General features: G+C 48.2%; 1 protein-coding gene and 1 long non-coding RNA gene across 8 annotated transcripts in view; one reads left to right on the forward strand and one right to left on the reverse strand.

The window, feature by feature from the left end:
* Window positions 1-288: 288 nt before the first annotated feature.
* CDH13 (cadherin 13) overlaps window positions 289-17392 on the forward strand; it is a 1150740-nt gene continuing 1133636 nt past the window's right edge. For 2 of the 6 annotated variants that reach the window (XM_077133145.1, XM_077133147.1), the window contains exon 1: window positions 289-568. In XM_077133145.1, the coding sequence (XP_076989260.1) occupies window positions 524-568 (45 nt within the window). In that variant the 5' untranslated portion in view covers window positions 289-523. The remainder of the gene's footprint in view (window positions 569-17392) is intronic. The other 4 variants (XM_077133150.1, XM_077133151.1, XM_077133146.1 and 1 more) reach the window with 3 other exon arrangements.
* Window positions 9622-15885, reverse strand: LOC143659839 (uncharacterized). Of its 2 annotated transcripts, none has more exons than XR_013163788.1 (3): window positions 15816-15885; window positions 13180-13331; window positions 9622-9755 (listed from the first exon to the last, which is right to left on the reverse strand). It is a non-coding gene; the product is annotated as an uncharacterized LOC143659839 (long non-coding RNA). The 2 variants fall into 2 exon arrangements; XR_013163787.1 differs by lacking the exon at window positions 9622-9755 and adding an exon at window positions 11420-11825.

The following is a 17392-nucleotide window of genomic DNA, read 5'->3' on the forward strand; positions in this document are numbered from 1 at the left end:
GAAAAAGAAAAAGAAAAAGAAAATAATAGCACTACCAAGCCTTTCCAGGCACAGTAAGGGCTGGAATTGCTGGGGTCATTTTATTTGATTTATTGGAAATAAAGTGGGTCTTATTAACATGTTAATAAAGAGAATCTTTTTGCGCTAGGCTGGAAGTGGCCGCCAGTCCCCCGTGCAATCCCATTCCCTGGAAAAGTGGAATCGGCCCGCGTTGCCCAGGCATGATTTGTGAGGTTGAGCCCCAACAGTCCAAAAAAGCATATGGGCTTCCTCTTCCGAGGGGCTCGCCCGTATCTGCCATGCAAAACGAGGGAGCTTTATGAAGGAATCCGTCTTGTAAAGCCATTGGTCCTGGTCATCAGCCTCTACCCAATGCTTTCGTGATGCTGCCGCTGATCTATTTGGGAAGTTGGCTGGCTGGCGAGGCAGAGCCTCTCCTCAAAGCCTGGCTCCCACGGAAAATATGCTCAGTGCAGCCGCGTGCATGAATGAAAAAGCCGCCGGGCGCTTCTAGTTGGACAAAATGCAGCCGAGAACTCCACTCGTCCTGTGCGTTCTCCTGTCCCAGGTAGGGAAGAGCGGCTGCCGGGCGCCGGCTGTCTGGCTCCGCGCGCCCCGCGCCCGGTTTCTGCATCCGGATCGCCCAGCGCCGGCGGGCAAGGGGGCTTCCCCGGGAGCCGGGGATTTGGGCGCTAGGCGCCGCAGGCAGCCCCGGGCTTGGAAGGGAGGTCATTCCCGGCTCCGGGAGCCGGGGCTGCCCCTCTGGCTAGCTTGTGTGTGAGTATGTGTGTGTGTGTGTGTGTGTGTGTTTGTGTGTACGCCCTGGGAGGAGGAGAGCTCCCGAGTCCTTTTTTGCAAGCAGGGGCGACATTCTCGCCCACATCAAGTGGGTAACTTTGATTCGCCTGCTCCGGAGGTTCCTGAATTGGAAAAAGACTCAGCTGGAGGCGTTTCCAAGGAGTCGTGGTTTCCCCCAGACCAGCGCCGAGCGGGGGATGCACTGCCCGGGTCGGGATTGCGGGCTGCCGGGCTGGAGAGGCCGGCCTGGCATCGCTGACTTCCTGGGGCGCCCGGGCCCCCCTTGCCTAGCCGGGCGGCGCGCGAGGAGGTGCCTCGGGCCAGCCAAGCGCCGCAGCCCGGCTGTCGCTGTCGCTCAAAGGTTCAGGCGCCGACCGCGCCCGCACTGGGGTCCTTTCCCTCTGCGACCCCGGGCCTGGAAGGGCCGGAGCCCGTCCCCCCGCCAGGGCGCAGGCCCCAGTCCCCAGCGCCCCCATCGTCCAGCGGGCTGGAGCTCCTGCCTAGAGCCGGGGTTGCTGCCTCTGCTGCCTTCCCGGGCGGGCGCAGAGCGCACGGAAAAGTTCAAGCCTTCCCCACCCGCTGCAGCTGTCTGTTAACCCTGGAAGCGCTGCGGCGCCGGGGAAGGGCCGGTCGACCCGGGAGATGGGGAGGATGGCGGTCTCCCTGGATGTCCGAGACCTCGGGAAGTTTGGTTGTACGCAGGAGTGGAGTGCTTCGAGGCCAGGCTGGGGTGCTGGGGGCTGCGGGCACGCCCAGCCCTGCTCAGGGGCCTGTGATTTCTGAGAGCGCAGCGACCTAGTCCCTCGAGGCCTCCTTGGCAGCCGCTGGGATGCAGAGGGGTGAGCTGGCAGCCTACAAGTGGGCGGGCAGGAACAGGGCCGGGCCGGGCAGCGGAGCATAGGAGACAGGGAGTGCCTCGGGGTACTAGGAATGGGTGTTGAGTTCCTGGCCAGGACTCCCGGGTGCTGGGGGCAGAGGCATGTAGTGAGCCTGTGCTTGGGAGGCACAGGGGAGGAGCTGAGGTCCCAGGCCCGGGCTGGCAGGGACTGGGTGGGACAGTGCAGTTTTCTACGGGCAGACCACTGCTAATCAAGGTTTGAGCTTGGACTTTGGAAATGACCTCGTGCCCCAGGAACACAGAGACCCTGAAAATGACTCAAAAGGGGGAGATTGGGAAATGGAGCCAGGGGCAGAGCTAAGGTGCCTGGCTGCTGAGCCCCTCCCCCACTTTGCCTTCCTTCTTCCCTGGATACACAGCCCCCATTCAGCATTTCCGAGTTATAGCTCCTTTCTGCCAATTCTGTGCTCACTGACTCTCTTGGGGGTCCCTGTAGCCTTAAGTCCTGCCACAAATCCTCCTCTTGTCCATGAACCAGTTTTCCAGACAGCCTGGACTGTAAATATCCTTCAGGTTGCATGTGTGTATGTATATCCCAATTTAGCAGGATGCTTCAGTGCAGGCCTCTGGATTGAGACAGATTGTGTCTGCCTTTTGCTAGTGGTACACCCCTGGGCCCATTGCTTAACCTCTCTGAACTTCCAGATTCTGAACTACAGAATAATCTCTCACCTTCTAAGGATTGCTGGGAGGTTTCAATTGCATGTAACAGGATGCCCTAAGAAATGCAACTACCACAATGCCTGGCCCACAGGCAGCTGCCAGCATCTGGTAGTGCTTCCCATTGCTTTACCAGGACTGTACAGTCCTTCTTTCCTCTTAGTGTGTTTTGACCTCACCGGATTCCAGGGCTTGCCCAAAGTTATATATCCCTTAGAGCAAGGCTGACCACGTGACAGTGCCCAGACAGCCCCATGCTCTAGGAATCTCCCATATGGGGACTTTTGCCGAGCAGTTGGTGTGGGGCTTGGCTGGCACAGGTGTGTGCTGAAAGCTTCTGGCTCACTCAGTTTCTTTAGAATGGGAGCGCAAGGTTGTACCGCTCTGTGCCTTCGGGGAGAGGCTTATTTCTCTCTTCAACTGTTTGCATAATCAGAGCAAATGTCCACATCAGGGCAGTAATTGATATCCTGGTAGCAATAGCTGCTTGCAGATAAATCATTTTGGTGCAATTCAGTTAACCAGCAAGAGGTTCAAGTACAGAGCTCCGTGGGCTGTAACGTGGGGAAAGTCTTGGAGCCTTTGAGTCAACAAGCAAAAACAACTTTCCCAAGGCAGAGAGAAAACAGAAGAAAGGGAAAAACAGTGTAATAAAGCAAATTAGTCACTTGGCCCTGATGGTGTTCAGACAAGCATGAGTGTGTGTTTTTCTACCGCAGTTGTGATGCACTGGGTCCTGCTTCGGAAGCCATCAATCTCTGTGAGCCTATTGGCCATGTGCTGTTTTAGGCATTTTGGAAGGGGTGGAGGTGGGGGAGGGGAGGAATGTATTTCAAAGCAACCAGGGCTGGGAGCTGGCAAAGCTGAGAACACAGTCCTCTCACCTCTTCCCTGGGGTGTTTTGGGAAAGGTCATCCCCAAAAGTGGGCCCTGGAATTTGGTTACATTAAACAGTGGACACGAAGCCCATCAAGGCAGGGGTGAGCTAGAAATTCCACTGTAAATATGATTTCCCCTCTATTTGGGCAGCGCTTCCAACTAGCTGAAAGTTCTAACAATGAGTGAGTAATCTCCTAAGAATTAGGATTTCAGGGTGTGGTTTCAGGTTGGGAAAGCAGTCACTTGGGAGTGACTAAAAATGTTCCACAGAATTCTGAGAGTGTGACTTGAAATTGGGCATTCTCTCTTGGAGTCAGATTCTTGATTTGGGGGATTTTAAGTGAGAATCAGTAACTTTCAGTGCCCCTACAACTGCCTATGTTATGTGTTAAGAGCAGTGTTTATTTGCAGAAACTTCTGGATGAGGAGAAAGACTGTTATATTTACAGAGAGCACCCTGGAGAAAGACTGTTATATTTACAGAGAGCACCCTTCCCCCAGAATGGGTTCAACATATGACAGCCTTTAGGATTTCAAAAGCACTGGGGAAACAGAGATCTAAGTGGTGAAATGAATCAAAGTGGTGAAGTTCAAGTGTCTGAACATTTTTTTTAGCAAGTCCCCAAAGAGATTTAATAAACTGAAAGGCTGAATATGTGACGTAGAATTTATGTAATTCCACAGTCTATATTAAAAGACCCAACCATTGTCTTAGCTGCTCTCTCCTCTTCTCCCTCCCTCCCTTCTCCCCTTTACTATCTTTAGCTCTTGGGTTTTCCAGTAAGTTAAATCTATTTCCTTCCAGGAGTATCCTCTGTGTGTTACAGTGAAATTGCCCAACAAACCAATGCACCCATACCTGTCTTACCTAAAAGCAGCGGCGTTCGGATGCGTAAATTGAGACTCAGTGTGAAGTTTACTGTTTAGGTAAAAGTACAGTGAGGTTCTTGAGACTATCCTTCCCACTTTCTTTCCTTCCTTCCCCAGTTCCTTGGGAGAGTCCAGTTAATTTCTGCTTAGTGGAAGATAAAGATACAGACAAACCAAGTATTCAGTTCACACCTGGCTGATGGTCACATCATCTCAGAAACTAAATATTGTTGCGTGTGTGTGTATATGTGTGTATATCTGTCTGCTTTGATCTTGTTTTAATACCTGTTGAAAATTTTCTCCAGAAGAGGGCTCCATCCACAGCATTACAAAATACTGAATCTACGGCTCATATTTTAAAGAACTTGTGTGTAGCAGCTCCATCAAAACAAAACCAAAGTATTCTCCTTATTCCAAATTGCTTGCTACAAGTTCCCCAAAATGAGAAGTCTTTTCTTCTTTGTGCTATGTCTTTTTTTTTTTTCCTGCTGGGGTTGGTTCTGTTCTGTTTTATTCTTTCAAAATATATTCCCTCTTTGAGTATTAGTACAAGAAGAATTTCAAAGACCTTTGTAGACAATGCAACATGGAATGTAAGGAAGTTCTGAAATTTCCTGGCATTTGGCTTCAGTTGGACATGGTTTTATTCTTTAGGCAGCCAAAAGGCCAGAACAGCTCTGCCTGGGAAGGGAGATAATCTTACCCATTAGGTAAACACACAGAAGAATGAATCATGTCCCAGGTCTACTCACCCGCCAACACTAGCTGGATGGGACAGGGAAAGATCTGTCTTTCATCCAATTATAATAATCAGTGGGGCAGAATCAGATCAAGTGGCCAGTGGTTTTGGCATTGTTTCCACATAGCTGTCAGCAAGGTGCCCACATGCCCATGAGCATCTGACCCCCAGGAAGCTTCTGCCAATACAGTTCCCCATGGCCTATCTCCTTGGCAGCCACAGAATGGGGGGCTGGCTTGACTGTGAGGTCCCCTGCACCTTCACCAGGCATTCAGTGGTAGCTTGACTTTAGGGTTAGGGTAGAGAGCAACTTATTTCTCCATTGAGAGAAACAGCCAAGGACATGCTAGAGAGGAGGAGGAATGACATTTCAAACTCGAGATCCCAACTGAATCAAGAGCCATGGCGGTGAATGGGTCACCCTTTAGCTTAGTAGGTTGAGCCTCAAACCATCTGCTCCGAGGTAATGAAGCCCATGTTTCCTGACTCTGCAACTCTGGCTTCCGGGCAGTTATTGTCACATAGCAGCCACAGGCCAAATTTAGCCCATGAATGTACTTTGTTGGGCCAAAGTGTTCCAAAATGTGGGGACTTGTACATTAAGAAAAAAAAAATCCAGGTTTCTCACATGTCTTAAGAAATCAGAAGGGCTGGTCACTCTGGATCCATATTCTTATACTGCAGCACTTGGCTGGAGCTGACTGATCTTTTAGGCAGGGCACACTCCATAGTTTGCCACAATCCCTACCACTCCCTACTACTCACTGAGCCTGAGCACTTATTCACTTTACCCTCTTGCCCCTAACGCTGTTAGATTTTGCAGCTTCTACTTTCGAACTGATACTTGATTGAATTGATGCAGTTACATTCTTAGTCATGGGCTATTTGGAAAGGACGGGATTGGCTTCTTTCTAATCCCTCTGATTGATCCAGCCTCAATGTGAGCTTTGGAAGGGCAGGACTATTCATAAGGGATCTGCGTCCTCTCCCTGGTTGTGTTAGCACTGTTGGGAGCCTGCAGACACCCAGAGCAACGTCACATCCAGACCATTGCTCCCTGCAGAATTGCCACCCCCGGGTGTGTGTGTGTGTGTGTGACACATTAGCAGCTTTGAGTCCACCTAAGCACTGCTATACCCAAAACATTGGTGTATGTCAGCAGCCAAGGGGCTCTGGACCACCGGGAGAAATGGAAGTCCGGGTTCCATTGCACGTGGAGTTATGCCAAGGCTGTTGCTGCCCTGTGTTGGAACACAGTGACACCTTGCACGTAAGCATCTGACAGTGTTGCTGCCCCAAGGTGTGGTCACAATCAGAGCATCACATTGACTCACTGTACTTAGTCCTTTAGGGGACCCTGGGAACTCCGTGCTAATAGAGCACTTGCAACTCCAGAGGAATGTCACATCCACAGACAGCTCTGCTGCCTAGAGTTAGTTTGCATCCAGGATGCTGTTACCCCTAGCACCTTCTGGAACATGTGCAATGTTTTTGTAATTCTCTGTAATGTTTTTCACATACCACCTTTCTGCACACAGTGCTGATACTACAATGGATGCCCTCTGGCTCCGTAAATACTGGACAACAGGTAGGCCTCAGATGACTCCTATTTCCCATACTTAACAGCTCCCAGAGACCAGGATAAATATAACTGCACACACATGCACAGACACACACACGGAGTGATTGTTTCCACCATCGGTTGCCAATAGAAGTCAAATTCCTGAGAATTAACATTAGCAAAAAGCATGCTTTGACATGACCTGTCTCATTTCAAAGACAGCGAGCCTCACTTGATCTGCCGCCCGAGGCACAAAGCCCCTGTGTCTCCCAGAACGGAGCAGAGGGCCGGGCTGGCGTGGAGGGCAGCAGCTGCTCCACGGACAGCAGCAGTCCTGCTGCTTGCCTGGGCGGGTGCGGAAATGAGCTCAGCTTCTGGGTGGGCCCGGGGGACGGTGCAAAGGAGTGAAGTGGCCTTGGTACCTGCCTCTCCAGGCCTGTGTCTCTTTCCTTCCAGTGGCAGGGAACGACTCTTCCATCTGCTCCGGGAGATGGTGGCTGCAAATGCCTGAAGCTTGAGCATCCCTGACAATCTCCCTATAGATCGATGTAGGATCTGTGGAGAGTTGCTGGACCCTTTCACACAACCCATAGTTTGCTCAGGCCAGATAGGTTCCACCCTCAGCTGCCACTGGTGGTCATCCTACCTGGGATTACCTAACTCAGGGCTTGCACTCTGTGGTCCATGGGCCAGTTCTTGCCCACAGAAGTTTTTATAAATAGTTTTATTGGAATGTGGCCATGCCCACACATTTATGCAATTGTCTGTGGCTGTTTTCTTGCTACAACAGAGTTGAGTAGTTTCAATGGAGTCCGTATGGCCTACAAAAGCTAAAATACTATCTGGCCCTTTAATGAAAATTATGCCAACTTCTAATGTAACTTAAATTTTTAGCCAAGGGGGTTCCAGGGGGTCTTCTCCAGAGGGTGGGGGTTCCATCAGTTGGTCTTGTCCCTCCCAAGCCACAAGCACTCAGGCAACTTGATTTCAGGGAGGTCCAGCAGGTGCCAAATGGCTTCCCTAAGTATCTGTGACCCCTGGGAAGAACCTACTATGTGCCAGCAGTGATGAATAGCACAGACCCAGTTGCTGAGCTCTTAGAACCTACAGATGGGGAGGGGAGACCAATATCCATTATGAATAATTTATAACAGAAATGATTGTTATAAAGGGCAGAAACATGATTGGCTGAGGACATGCCCTTCCACATACTATGCTTGTGTGCTTATTGTTTTCTCCCCGACTAAAACCTCAGCTCCATTACGGCACACGTTGCCTGGTTTATTCACTGCTTTATCCCCAGGGCACATAGGAGTTTCCCAATAAACATAACTGAGTGGATGAGCAAATGGTTGGGTAAAAGAAAGGCATCAGGTCCTGAGGAAGGATGGGGAGGCGTCCCTGACAACCAGATGCATGAGCGAAAATCGAGTGGGACTGGTAGAAGGGCTCACTGACAAAGGACCACTGGAGGCTGTGGGTGGGAAGGGCATCCAAGCAGAAGGAACAGCTTGGGCACAGCCTCTGTGCAGGAGGAAATGCTGCACAGTCCAGTGTGGTTGGAGCTGAGAGCGCAACAAGGGGAGTTGTGTGAGGTGCCGCCGGGAGGTACCAGTTCTGTTGGGGCCTTGCTAGCCCCTGCAAGGATTGTGGTGTTTGTCACAAAGCACTGGGGAACCATTGAAGATAACTGGGAAAGGGGAGTGGAGTGAGAAATGCTCTGCAGCATAGCAAATGGATTGGCACTGGGTGTGAGTGAAAGGAAGGTTCAAGTGGATGCCTGAGATAATGGGAGTTTAGACCAGGCAGTGATATTATAGGTGGAGAGAAGTGGATGTATTAAACTCAGAAAATTTAAGAGACATTTAGGCAGAGAACTTGGCATGGTTTGATGGTGGCTGGGTTTGGCAATGGCAGCATGAGGGACAGAGAAGGGTTAAGGATGTGCACTTTGGTTCTGCCTCTTTGGAATTGGGATGCTGGAGCCACTTTCTCAAACAATAACCAGGCGACATGGAAAACAAGACCCAGGGCTGTTTCCATGGAGGTGGTAGCCAGGCTGCAGTGATGGGCCTCTGTCTCATGGAGGCTGAGAGAGTCAAGTGGTAGGCACCATGGGGCCCTGCAAATGCCCTTGACTAGACCGACTGATGTGTAGTCTCTATAATTAACCAATCTCTGAGACTTTTAATGCAAAAAATATTTGAGAGAAGCATTGCCAAGCCCTTTAATCGTTTCTTGAACATTCAATCAGCAGCACAAGAAATATTTCTTACATGCAGCAAATAATGATCTACTTCTTTCGGCAGTTGCTTTGTGAATGCTAACAAGCCTTCCTTTGGCATGGTAGGCTAGCATTTGGGGCTCTCACACTCTTAGGTGTAGCATAACCTGTACTCTGGGGCCAGACTGTGAAATGCTGCTAAATTTTTAACTGCCCTGAGCCCCACTCGCCTCAATATAAAACAACACAGAAACCACAGCAACCTGCTGCACCTGGTGTGCAGCATTTGCCAATTTCTATGGTATAAATACTTTCACCATGGCCAATTTCAATCAGCTGACTTGAAAGTCTAATGATATTTTAGCAATGGGCTCCTGCAAGACTTACAGACTGGCAGTAGCTCACCACTGGATCCCGACGTTCTTTCCAACTGTCCCTTTCACACAGCAGACCAGCTTCAATTTTCCCATCTGTAAAATGGACTTGGATGTGGTGAGAGTCAAATGGAGGGAAGGAAGTTCAAATGTGGGGAAGCCCAGTTTGCCGTAAAGGCAATGGTCAAGTTCATTGTGATCTCCAGGGAAATGGATCCTCACAGCTCTTCCTTCAGCCAGGATTCTAAAGGTATGCAACTGGTCCCTTAAAAATATTGGGTGATCTTCCTTCAGCCATTGAGTGAAATTTGGTGTGTGCAGAGCAGAGGGTGGCATGCCTGTACTTTTGCCCCTTGCTGATCTGGGTGTCCCTACAGTTACAAGGATTGCTGCATTCTGTGGCAGTATTGGTTTGGAACTTGTCTGTCCTGCTTTCCTGTTCTCTTTCTCTTCTCTTATTTCTTACCGCCCTCAAAAATATTTTTATTGAGTGCTGTGTGCCAGGTACTTTACCCTCAGAAGGTGAGAAGTAGTTGTCCCCCTTTAACAGATGAGAAAACTGGAGAGCGTAAGGAGCTTGTCCGGGTCAGGGAGCTGGGATTTGGACCTAGACCTGTGTAAGTGTGGAATCTCAGCCTCTTCTGATCTCTCCACTCACTCATAAGTCTTTACTGAGGCACTGGGGGAATTTAGAAGCACGTTAGATGGACTTGGTTCCTGCCCTCATGGAGCTTCCAATCTATGGAGTGCAGCTAAAAGAAAAAAAGTAAGCAAATAGCTGGAGAAATTACAAATAATTTTCATTACAAATGTGTTGCATATTCCATACAATAGGAAACAGTAGGAGCTGAAAGACCAAGGGGAGGGACTGCTCTGACCTCCCTCCTTCCTCCCTTCCTTTCAGCCTCTGCCTGTCTTCCATCTTTTCTTCTTTCTTCCCACAACTTTAAATACCTACCAAGTGTCAAGAATGCTGCAAATTTGGGAATCCAGAGATGATGCGGCACAGTCCTGACTCTCAACAGGGAAAGTGCTGGAATAGAATTGAGACCTCTGGGCTGCCCAGAGGGGCTAGGGTCTCTAAATGCTCCAGGGAGTTAGGGAGACTTGGAGACTTTAAGAGGCAAGTTGTAATCCTGGACCAGACATCTATACCTGCCCTGCAATGTTTTGCTATGATTAAATAAGAGTATGCTAATGGCTTAATCCAATGACTGGCACATACTCTGCACTGAAGCAATGCTGGGCAACTTCCATATGTTGTGTTTATTTATGACTTGGAGGTACTATGGAGCCTCTGCTCTGAGGATGTGACTAATTAAAAGGGTTGGTGGGGAATGTCAGTGTATTTTAAAATGCACAGATATTTTAAAAACATGTACATAAATAAAGTTTGCTCCATAGGGACTTGCCAATTCCCTAAAGCTCCCAAAGATTGTTCCTTTGGGGATTTCATGCCTGAGAAAATCATCTGATCTGGTGAAATTTTCTCTTCTAGATTTATGTGCCCTTCCGTTTCCCAGGAGGCTGAATCCGGGCAGTGTGTGTGTGCGTGTGTGTGCCACAGTGCTTATCATTAGTACTTAAAATAACTAAAAATAATTACAATTAACTGTAGTTGCTATGTTCTAGTTGCATCATTATCTGGAAGCCTTCCTGCAACTCTTAGAGGCAACTATTCTCATCTTCATGTAATATATATTGAAGAGACATTCAGAGAAGTTGAATCACCCACCTAAGGCCACACAGCTGCTGAGAACAGGACCAGGGTTTGAATCCAGGCATTCCCAACTCCTGTATCTGGCCATATTCCTCTATGTTACATGACTATAGAAGAGCTACCACCCCCGACCTGCTGCAAAATAGCATGAGAATTCTCTCCCTCATCCATTTTGCTCTCTGGCTCTCCTTAAGTACAAATGGCTGCTTGTGAGAACCCGGTTTTGAGTTTCTGATCTCTACAAGTGGGCCCAGTCTTCGGACCTTCTGCCTGGGTTAACGTTTGTGACCTTCAGACCATCTCAGTCCAGGGTCATTTGTGTTCTTTGGCTGAGTCCTTGTTTTTGTCCATTTGTACTGCCTGTTTTTTGCCCCCAAGAATGGCCGCACGGACACCAGGACCAGGCTCAGGTGTGGCTCCTCAGCAACTTCAAACACCTGGATAAGTTCTCTGCCAGGTTCCTGCTCACTGAGCCCAACACGGGGCGGTATTTCTCTCCACTATGCCAAGGAACCTGCTCATCTAAGCCAGGGCTTCTGGAGAACTGCTGCCCATAATCTTGTTTTTCCCAATCCATAGAACAATGAGGACTAAATCACCTGTAGCTATATAGAGCCACACATCTTCAGTGAGTTGCAATTGGATTGAATCTAACCCCAAATTTAGTTCTGATTTACCAGAAAAGTGTTTATTTTGTTTGTTTTTGGTTTTATGTTTTTCCTTTTAATTGCACTGATGTTTTTAGGCAGGGTGGTCATTGATTAAACGAATACTTGTACATGTCCATCCTGGGCCAGACACCATTTTCTTTCCTGGTGAGGAGTGGTGAGGGCAGCCTTGTCCCCCCGGGGCCCCCGTGTGCCCACTTTGCCCCACTCCTCGCCACCCCATGCACCAAGTCACATCACCCCCTCCCTGGCCTTGCCTTTCCGCGTCCCCCAGGACTGTATCTGTGCACCCCAATCTATGCATTCCCTATTGATTAGGCCATTCATTTAGCAAACATTTCCTGAGCAATTACTGTATCTCAGGCCTGGGGCTCGCTGGGGAAGCAGCAGTGGTTAAGAAAGACAAGATTTCCTGCTCTCATGGAGTCTATATCCTAATGGGGGAGAAAGACAAAAACGAGAAAAATATGGTAATTTTGGATAGTGCTAGTGCTATGAAAAAGCAATTAAAATTGATAGACAATGCTATTCTATGCTTATCCACTCCCCTCTCTTGGGAAGGAAAGTCCTCTGTATAGCGAACGACCTTCCTATGTTGTAGGGAGAAAATGTTCTATCTTTTATGAAATGCAGTTGGTAGCAAATAGAAGGCATTTTTGCCCTTAGTGGTAAAGTAAAATGTTGTTGGCAATCTGTTGTCCATTTCTGTGTTTTGCTTTGGTTCAGATTTTACCACTGAAAATCCAAATATCTGGCAACCGTTGATTTGAACTAGGTATAGGCAATCTTTTTCCATAAAGACAGTAAATAGACAGTGTCTGTTGCAGTTGGTCAACTCTACCAGGACTGGGCAAATGCAGCCATAGCCCATATATAAACAAACGGGTAGGGCTGTGTTCCCATAATACCTGATTTACAAAACCAGGCAGTGGGTTGAATTTGGCCTGTGGACATAATTTGCCATTGGATCCCTGATCTAAACCATTTAACTCCCCAGCAGTTTGTTGAACTGGTATGAGGCAGGGAGGAAGGGCCAGGAGGAAGACCAGACATTTTCTTTGGCTTCCTTTCATCAGGAGAAAAATGGTACCTCTCTAGGGCTACATGTCACTGCACTGGTCTTCATTTCCTTTCATAAAGAAAAGGATGCTGGTTGTAAACCACGGAACAGAATTCTCAAACCAGCCCTTGAAATACATAATAATTTAGCCTTGTAGCAATTATCTGTACAATTCTATGGCTGATTGCCACCCAAAGGTCATGGATTGGGTTCTTCCAATGCAGTGCTGGAGATGTGGGCTTGGGTGCAGGGCGCTAATGTGGGAGATGTTCCCAGAGAGAGGAGTGAGGATGTGGGGAGAGTGAGACAAGAAGATGGAGAGTGTAAAAAGAGTATGTCACTGAGCTGGTGACTACTGCCAGCACTGGGGCTTACTGGAGCAGGTCACCTTATGAAGGAATGTGTGAAACTCATGCTTCAGATATGTCCCTCTGCAGGACAGACCTCATCCCATCCTTTGGTGGTTGTGGGCTATCCCTGGCTCTGTTAGCTCCCCTGTGCTGTACCTTTGGTGATCTGGAGGAGGCAACCATGTCTTCCCAAAGCCCCAGCAGACAAAATGAGAAATGTAGCAGCTGTTTGGACCTGCCAGTCTATGTCCTGGGCAGGGTGAGAGTATACAAGGGATTCTGATGGCCTCTATTATGTGGAATTTACTGGAAACCTCCTCAATAGAGTTAGTGGTAGAAAGTTGTTGAAACCTTCTAAGAGTTTGGTGAAGTACCCACCTGCAGAGGCTTTCTTTCCCACTAGATGGTACCAGCATGCCAAAGCCCTGGAATGCTCTTTGATGTGGAATACAGTCCCATTCCCTTTGAACAATGAGCAAGTAATCCATTTGAGGTTGGAGAAACTGGCTATGATGTTTTGGGGACAGCAGCTGGAAGGAAAATGGAGGTTGTATGAAGGATGATCCTCTCTCATTCATTCAATCATTCATCAACAAATGTTACTGTGCATCCACTAAGTCTCCAGCACTCTCTTGGGTGCTGGAGAGGTGGAAGTGAACAGTATAGACCAAGTTCAAGCCCTGGCGAGCCAACACATTAGTTTGGGGTGAGACGATGAGAAAATGAAGAGATGATACCATGTCAAGGGTGATGAGTGCTGTGAGGACCACGGAAGCAGGCCAGGGGATGGACAGGGACCGGGAGAGGGCATGACCTATCTCACATCTGCCTGACTCCTTGGCAGGTGGGTTGGGATTATTTTCATTTGTTCCCCAAGTCCAATTCTTGCCACTTACCAATCTCTTATGATTACCCTTATGTGGCTTATTTCCAAAATGAGCCTGTTAGCTTATGGGGGGCAGAAATGGTGTTTGGCTACTAAGTGTTGACCAATTAAAGCACACCACTGCTCAACACTCAACTCCAGCAGAGGGCTCAGAGGGCTTGTTGGCTGATTTAATTGTCTGGAATGATTCTGAATTGTTATTGTTGTCGACATACAATGGGGCTGCATTTTACTCAGGGGTCAGTTTATGAAGTCAGGGTTTAAGGCAAACACAGGGTCCTCATTACCTTCGAGATTGCCTAAGTTGTCCTTTTAAGTGCAGTATAGAAGGTTTTGTGTATGCAACCTTGTACTGTAATCAATATGTGCCCATGAATAATGTGCACAGCTATGTACAGTGTATAATAAAGAATAGATGCAAGACAGAATTTTACAGCAGTTAATTGCAGTATTTAGATTGTTCCTTTTCTTTCTCTTTTTTGGCAGAAGAGTTGGGTTTCCACAAGTCAAATGTGCATGTGATAAGACCTCATTGTGTTCGTTTGAGCTGGTTTTCTAATGATATAATCTTCACCAGCAGAGCTAAGGGGAGGACACGGGCTGTGGTTTCTGTGTTCTGTTCATCTTTGGATCCCCTTGACTAGTTGTCACCTGCTTTGGGGAAAGGGACTAGCAAAACAGAGATAACAGTAGCAGGAATGGGACTGACATCTATGTTGTGCCTCCGATGAGCTTAGCCCTGTTTGAGTTCTTTAGATGTATTAGTACATTTAATCCTGTGATGACCCGAAAGAGTACCCACTATTATTTTATTTCCATTTCACAGATGGAGAAACTCTCCAAGAACCCAGTGAAGGTCACACAACTTGTGAACTCTGGGGCTGGGATATGATCTTGGGCCATCCCAGACAGAAAGGTCTCCCATTGCATGGCTCCATTTATATGAAATATACAGAATAGGAAAACCTGAAATAGATTCCTGGTTGCCTAGTAATGGGAAGAGAGCGGGGATGAGGGTACTTCTAATGGGTACAGCATTTCTCTCTGGGGATGATGTAAATGTTCTAGAATTAAATAGCAGTGGTGGCTGCACAACTCTGAATATACTGAAAACCACTGAATTGTATATATATATATATTTTTCTTTTTGCATGGGCAGGTACTGGAAATTGAACCCGGGTCTCCAGCTTGACAGGCAAGAACTCTGCCTGCTGAGCCACTGTGGCCTGCCCCCCTGTATATTTTTTTAAGGGTGAACTTGACCATATCTGAATTATTTCTTCATATAGTTATTATTAAAAAAGAAAACAAACCTCAGATAGTCCAACCTCAGGGCAACTGCGAGTTCCATCCCTGAGACTGCCAGCCCCCAGCAGGCACATGACTTCCTGCAGGGCTGACACTGTGCTAGAACCTTCTGCCTGCTACACCTGACACCGGCCCCACTTCATAGATCAGAAAAATGAGACAGAATAATAGGAGGAAACTTGCTGAAGGGGCTGGCAAGTGGCAGCACCAGGATTTAGGCCAGGCAGTTTGGTGACCACATCACACTCTCACCTACCATGACCTGCTTTTTCACCCATGTTTGACATGTGTGGTCAAGGCTGTGGGTAACTCTGCCCAGTAGAAATAAAGCATGATCCCTCATATTTGTTTGGCCAATTTGCGAAGTGGATTCAGACCTCTTCTTCTCAGGCTGGTAGTCCCAGCACATCACGTCCCGGTGACTTTGTGCAGGGTCCTGGCTGTAAGACCCAGAAACCGTAGGAGAAGGATTTGTGCAGAGTGGTTGACTTTTAAAATTAATAAAGGGCTCTTGGTAGGGGGGGGGGGGGGGGGGGAGAGGGGATGGTGAGTGGGGAGGGGGAGAGAGTGATAAAGAATTTAACTGACATGTTAATTGTTACTGTTAATAACAGATTGCTACAAGATTTATCCTAATGACCCGGGAATGTCTGGCACCCCTCCTTTGGTTCAGGGGAGAATTGATGGTCTGTAAGTGGAAGAGAATCTAAGGTAGGGCAGGGAACAGAGTTCTTGCCCCTACCACTGGCACTCACCCTCTCCAAATCAAGGAACTCTCAGTCTCCCACACTACTTCCCTCCCCCAGAGCTCCTGCCTTACCCAACTCCAGCCTAACTGTCTGGTGTGCTGGTGATTTGTGTTTCTCTTTCACGCTGAGAAAGGCAGAGCGACACAGCTATTGACTGGGCTTGGCAAGTGTCGCAGAAAAGGTCACAGAGGGCTGGCCCCTGAGCAGGCCCCAGAAGCAAGGGAGGGCAGGGAGGGGACAGGCAGAGGGAAGGGACAGGCAGAAGGGCAGGGCTGAGGGGCTGCAAATGCCTTCCTGGGGTTTGGATCACTCAGGCACTTGTTGGAAATGTAACTAGGATCCCCTGATTCAGAACCTGGGGTCGGGGGTGGGGGATGGTGGGAGGTTGACCCTAGTAGTGCATGTCTTCTCAGGCCTCCAGTGGAGCCCGATGCCTGCTCAAGGGTGAGAACCCCAGCTCTGATGGGCTGGGGTAGGAGAGGGGCCTCTTGTGTCCTACTGGATAAAAGAGGGAAACACTGGCCTGGGCCAGGAGTGTGGCTCCCTCAAAGCCGAGGTTACAAAGCGAAGACACTAGGCACCGGTGGGGCCTGAGGTTCTGCTGTATTCCATTATCGCCAAGGATGCTGTTCTAGTTTGCAAGCTGCCAGAATGCAGTATACCAGAAATGGAATGGCTTTTAAAAGGGGAATTTATTAAGTTGTTAGTTTACCATTCTTAGACTGTGAAAATGTCCAAATGAAAGCAAAGCTACAGGAATGTACAATCTAAGGCATCCAGGGAAAGATCCCTTGGTTCAAGAAGGCTGATGAAGTTCAGGGTTTCTCTCTCAAGTGGAAGGGCACATGGTGAACATGGCAACGTCTGCTAGCTTTCTTTCCAGGCTTCTTGTTCCATGAAGCTTCCCCAGGGATGTTTTCCTTCTTCAACTCCAAAGGTCCCTAGCTGCATGGGCTTGCATAGTTCTTGTGTCTCTGAAGTTTTCTCCAAAATATTTCCTCTTTTAAAGGATTCTAATAAACTAATCAAGACTCCCCAGAGTGGATGGAGTCATATCTCCCTCTAATCAAATGTTAATACCCACAATTGGGTGAGCCACATCTCCATGCTGATAATCTAATCAAGCATCCAACCTACAGTACTGAATAGGGATTAAAAGAAGCTGCCTCCACAAGATGGATCAGGATTAAAACATGGCTTTTCTAGGGCACATAATCCTCTCAAACTGGCACAGATACCTGGATGGCAGAGTTTGCAAGATGCCTCTGGCTGAAAGCCCTTCGCCTATGCAGGCAGCATGGAGACCTGAGATGGTGACCTAGGTAACTGACTTGGCAGCCACCTCCTTTGATTTTATACATATCACACCCATGTACACACACGTATATACACATACATATATTAAATATATATTCTACATGTATGTACATATTACTCTACTAAACGCTAGACACTGCTGCTACCAACTAAACTCTAGGCAGTCTTTTAGGAATTACTGATTCTAAAGTGAACCACGTGGACACAGATGGTGCATTGTTGCTTTTGTGCAGATTACAGACCTGAGAGAAGAATGATAAAAAGGCAGTTATAACACTGGGTACACGAGAGGTGCCCACTGCAAGCTAGGTGTTCTAGTTTGCTAGCTACC

The sequence above is a fragment of the Tamandua tetradactyla genome, chromosome 16 (assembly GCF_023851605.1).
Source record: "Tamandua tetradactyla isolate mTamTet1 chromosome 16, mTamTet1.pri, whole genome shotgun sequence".
NCBI lineage: Eukaryota > Metazoa > Chordata > Mammalia > Pilosa > Myrmecophagidae > Tamandua > Tamandua tetradactyla.